The sequence below is a fragment of the Cynoglossus semilaevis genome, chromosome 1 (assembly GCF_000523025.1).
Source record: "Cynoglossus semilaevis isolate Cse_v1.0 chromosome 1, Cse_v1.0, whole genome shotgun sequence".
NCBI classification, from domain to species: domain Eukaryota; kingdom Metazoa; phylum Chordata; class Actinopteri; order Pleuronectiformes; family Cynoglossidae; genus Cynoglossus; species Cynoglossus semilaevis.
In genome coordinates this window covers 3,911,472-3,917,174 of record NC_024307.1, presented here as the reverse complement: position 1 = coordinate 3,917,174, position 5,703 = coordinate 3,911,472, and the positions used below count along the sequence as shown (strand labels likewise).

Below are 5,703 nucleotides of genomic sequence, written 5' to 3'. Positions count from 1 at the left end.
GTGGTTTCTTGATGTTCATATGAAACAGTTCAGTGTTTTGGTGTTAAAACCATGTTCTGTCAACCTTTTTTCGGTGCCTTTACCTTTAAATGGTGGTCAGTCGTAACCATGGCAACAGTTGATATAACGTAAACCATTTTGGTAGTTACAGTGAACCAGCATGTCACCGGACAGCAAACTGCAGTCCAACGGTACACTGCAGTGATCATCAACTGGTGGCCCGTGGGCCGAATCCAGCCCGCCGAACTGTCCAATCCGGCCCAAAACTAGATTTGAAAATATCCCGTGGTCCAGAATGTGAAAGACACACACACGATTCTAATTGTTTTTTTTAAACAATTACTTGACAAGAATCCAACAACGAACTGTAATCTGCGATTTTTTTTCATTTACACGACAGATTTAAGAAAAAAGGCTAAATATAAATAAGCTATAAAATAAATTGATTCGTGTTTTTTTTTTAAGCTAGTCTTTATGGTTTAGTTAGTGACGTAGCAGCGTCCAGGTGGCACCAGTGTAGATGCTGCCCTCTTTTGGCTCTAGATGGTATGCATATTTTTTTTAATTATTATTATTTAAGTTATTCGGGATGTTGGTCGCAGAACCAGGTTAACTACAAACAAAAGTGTGACATAGAATTTAAAAAAATAAATCCATCAAGTGGGCCGAATTGAAACCCCGAGCGGGCCAATTTTGGCCTGCGGGCCATATGTTTGACTAACAAGAGTTAGTAGTAGTTTATAACAAGTAGCTTTTTTATACATGATGATTCTACTGCCTCCAGTGTTTACATACAGTAATTAAGCCAATCAGCTTCATTCTCCGTTCTGACCAGACTGGTCCTTTGGTGGACGCTCCTTTCATACCCAGCTATTTGCAGCTTTCTTGTCGTCAGGTTTGTGTGTAGTTTTAACAGATAGAACTGTGGTCGTCTGTGTAAAGACAAAAAAAAAAAAATTTTCCCTTGCCTCAGACGGACAACTTAACTGCACAGGTCACCGAGTGTAGTATGTTTCCCTCCACTGAGGTTTGTGTTTTGACCCGGCCGTGCCCGGTTCCTGTAGATGCTGAGGCCACGGCGTGTGATCTCATCCGTCTTTCCCTGGTAGTAATAGTGGAAGGCCATTAAAGATTGGACCTCTGTCTCCCATCATTACCCAGTCTGTCTGTGGTGGAAAACAGTCCCCTGTGGCTGCATGACTGGACACAGTGTCTGACGTTGGAAACTGTGCCACAGAGTCAGGACCTCTTAGTGGCTCTCATTGTTGTTAAAAAAAAAATCCTCCTTTCACGGGTCACTGCTAGAGTAGCTACATCATTACTTTTAATAGTTGTGAAATTGGCTTTAATAGCAATCCCTTAAGTGGCCACAGGGCGCAACAGGACGGCCGTTTATACCACAGTTACAGAGAGGTTTCCTAGACAAACAGAAGGACTGGCTTCAAATACGAACAAGAGACGGTCAAGAGGGTGTTCTTTAAATATGTTCTGTCTCTGTATACAGTATCATGGGTATCCAAAGTGGGGGGCGCAGACTTATTGCAGGAGGTACTAAAGGTCAAAGGAACGTAATTTCTATATGTTGTTATTGTGGCACAGGAAAAAAAGAATTCTCCGATTATTAATTTTATTTTCTTGTTTTGCTGAGAACATCCTATATTGTGTCGACAAGAGCGCTATCCAACAAAGGGGGGCGCTGTTTGGGAACCACTGCTGTATGTGTATTAGAATAATTCACATATAAGTCACATATAAAAACAGGTGAGAAACACTGACCTCTACCTGCTGATATGTGTCTTTCTGTTCCAGTAATAAAGATAAAAATATATACTGTATATATTTTTGCATTTAGGAATGTTGATTTATGTAAATTAATCATGATTATTCGTAGCTGCTAGCAAACGATTAATCGTGATTAATCAGTTGCTGCCTCGTTAACAACATTGCGATTAAACAGCCCTAATACTTTACATATTGTGACTACGTATCTACGTAAGCGCTCACGATATATCGCTAGCATGCAGCGGTAACATTTGAAATCAAAATGTTTCTGCTCAAATGTTTTTGTGCCGCTGCAGTTCAAAGGCTGTTTATCAGGAGAACTCTTCTGCCTTTCTGAGTGCAGTCAGAAAATGTTTTATCATTCCAAGACGATGTTTCAGACCAGACCTTTAGTGTTTTTTTATTATTCTTTACAGCTGCTACGTTTTTGTGGGCTCTCTCCTCGCGGCCTTTGCTGTCTGGACCACATTTGGAAGAGAGCCGCCTCTAAATTGTAGACTTACTCTTTAAACACTGTTTTAATGGGACTTTTTGAGTTGGGGGATTTCTGCAGAGGAAACCTGGTTTGTCCAAACAGGAAATTTCGGTCATCATGTTTGTGTGATGGCCTATTTCTGTTTTTTATTTCAAAGACTTCAGGATCGCTCCATCCTCCTTTTTTTTTAAATTTTTTTTTTTCGCAGAATCATGACGGTGAGGCTGTGCTTTTAATGTCCCGGCCTCGTGTTTCCTGTCTGATTTATTAAGACGTTCAATAAATAAAAGATGTCGTAGAGTGAGTTTTACCCAAGTGCAGGTGCAGCCGCTCCGCATGCGAACAGGCGAGAGCCGGGCTCAGATCTAAAAGTGGCGACGCGGTGAAGCGAGACAGCGCCCAGACCTGTTAATGCTCTTGTTGTTTTGCAGAACAATTTGGCTATGCTGTCATAAGCAAGTAAAGGTATTTACTGCAGCCATTAATGACTTACAGATTGGAGGAATGTGCCCGTGTGTGTGTGTGTATAGTGAGCCTCACATTTGGGGAGGAAGTGAGGAAGGTTCGGCTGGAACGCGCTCAGTCACGACTGTTTCCTCCGAGCTCGTGTGAGTCGTCTCATTTGGCAGCGTGCAGAAAAAACCCGCACATCTGCTGAGCTCACGTGCGCTAACGGAAGAGTGAGCGTCACACCTCCGCGCAGTTCACAGAAAATCTGTGGCGTTGAATCATCAGAAGACCCTGTGACAACAGAAGGCAATTCAATCTGTGTCATATTTGTTAAAAGCTAGTTTCCTTAATTGTAATACCTCATTGTAGACCACAGGTGTCAGACTCTGGGATAAAATTTAAATTTAAATTTAAAAAGCAAAGTCTAAATTGTGGGCTAACAAATCAGAAGAAAAATATAATGTGAAAAGAAAAAGAAAAAACAAATTATTATTGTTATTATTTTACAATTTTTTTAAACCTTACAAATTGAAAAGTTTGAAGTAAATGCCAGATGTTTATGTTTCAGATGGTACCTGAACGCATCTTGTGAATCTGTGTAAACCTGGCAGTTTGTACCTGTTATACAATAATAATAATAATAATATTAAATAATAATAATAATAATTAAATAGTAAATACAAATTAGAAAATACATTCAAAAAGTTGATGTTTCTTTACATATTTTTTAGGGTTTGCAAAGAGGGTCAGGAGCCAGAAGATGATGCTGTTTGGAGGGAGGAGGTGTGGGGGGGTGGGGGGAGGTTTGGTCTGGAAAAGTATCTGAAAAGAATCTGTTTCATCGTCTGGTCCCAAAAGGTCCAGAAATGTTTTAAACATTAAGACCACACTGGGCCACATTCAGCACCGCACCCCGATATATCTGTTCTAGACTTTTATTCATTAATATGTCATCTTTTTCCTTCTCTCCTGCAGCCTGTGAGAAAAATGTGCAGAAAGTTTGTGCGAACTCATCGGAGCAAAACCTCCAACCATTTAAGGAGAAGATGGAGGGATTTATTACCTCAGGTGAGTCGAGCTAACGGCCGTCCTTTTTACTGCCTGAACCAAACGCATTTATCATAAGTAAAAACATGGAAACTTTGTTTTGGTGACGTAAAAGTGCTGGCTTTGCATCTTTTACATTATTTTTTTTTACACGGCAGGCATCGAATTGTTATGATTAATTTTGATTTTTTTGAGAGATATCATAACAACATTAACACTGGATTTTGTGGAAAAATGTCGAAAAGGTTTAGCCCAAAATGTAGCTTCTCAGATTTTAGTGATCACTGTGCATCTTGGTGGTGCTACGAAAACGTGTCGAGAATTGTGTTTGAGAGTTTGAGAACTTTTGAAAACGTTTGAAAATCTTAAACACGATCCATTTGACTGCTGTGTCAATCAGTCAGTCAAAGACTTACCGACTGTCCTGATCTCAGTCAGGCTGGTTGGACACAAGCTGGGCCGCTGACCTGAGGTTGAAGCCCAAACAAACACATGCGGGTTGTTGAGATGATATTTAAAGCTTGAGCTGCTGTGTGAAACCGAAACTCTTCCCCGCAGTGTGTGTAAATAACGACATGTGTTTCCACTGTGTAACAGAGCCGCAAAAAAATGAATGGACGGAGGAAGTATTTTGATATATTGAACCATTACTTGAGTTGGCTAAAAAGTTAATTACAAAATGAGTGGCATGTTCCTTGGTTAATTAATCAATACAATTATTAATCAATTAATTTATTATTCAATCATTTGATATTCAAGTATTCAATGTATTGAATAAATTAATTAATTAAGTACTGAATTTACCAACTAATTTATTAATTTTACTCTTTCACATGTTTTAGGTTTAATTTTTAGCCGTGTTTAAACGGCCAAAACAACAAACCAGTGTTTTAATGTTTAACGAGAACCTTACGACTTTTCTTTCTTACCGTCCTCTGAGAAAAGGGAAAAAAAACAACAAAAAAAAACATCTGTGTTCGACTACACGAAGACTGACTCTCAGATTTGTTTTATTAACTGATAACTCCACATTAATGAAGTGCAGAGTGTTACGTTAATGAACACCTAACGAGCTCGAACCTCCTCTTACACCAAGGACGGAAAAAATTTAACTTGGGTAATTATTATCAAGTCACAAAAAAAATAATTTAAAAGTCAACAAATTGAATGATTATTATTATTATTCAAAACACAAAAAATGTTATTGGTTGCTCAAAAACAATATGAACCTCAACTCATACATTGTCACCATATAAGCCATTGTTTCCCAAAGACTGGGTCGCGACCCTCAGGTGGGTCACAAGAGATTTTTTTTTGGGTCAACTTGCATCATGTTTCCCAGGAGTATTTGAATAATGTCTATTGACTTGGGTCGCGGAGGTTTGTGACTTTTAAAACATGGGTCCCCAGAAAAAAACAGTTTGGGAAACACTGATCTAAACTACTGTAGGACACTCACCCCTCCTCCCCCATTTTTTTTCCTATTTCTTCCGTCGTCTGAAGTTCAAAGTAGCAAAGTAAAAAAAAAAAAAAAAAAAAAAAGCTTATTCTGCTCCGTTCACTCGAAGGACAGTGAGACTCGACACTTGATGTTAACGATGGATGTTGGCCCCTCAGTTCTGCCTATCAGCGGACCCTCGCTCGTGTTAACTTGTCAAGTATATTGGTAGTTACTTCAAAGATGAAACGGTGAGATGGACAGCCGCAGAGAGAGTCATGAAACCGAGCCCGCAGAAGTAGAGAAATCCAATTTTCACACAGACAAACGCTGCATGGGACCTTTAAAAAACGAGGAAGGTATAATTATGTGTTTTTACTTTTTTTACGCTGTCAGCTGGGTGACACTGGCTCTGACTCTTTTTTTAGTGTTTGTTTTTATCTGTGTGTGTGTGTGTGTGTGTGTTCTTGCTGGGAGAGGGCGTCTCAGTGGGGTGTGAGACAGCGCGTGA

The 5,703-nt window shown here is 39.5% G+C and overlaps 1 protein-coding gene across 1 annotated transcript in view; it reads left to right on the top strand.

Annotated features, from left to right (window-relative positions):
• The window catches only part of LOC103389183 (formin-1), a 64,132-nt gene that overhangs the window by 46,385 nt on the left and 12,044 nt on the right, over positions 1-5,703 (top strand). Inside the window, exon 16 of the mRNA XM_025059309.1 lies at positions 3,683-3,775. Coding sequence (XP_024915077.1) covers positions 3,683-3,775 — 93 coding nt within the window. The remainder of the gene's footprint in view (positions 1-3,682; positions 3,776-5,703) is intronic.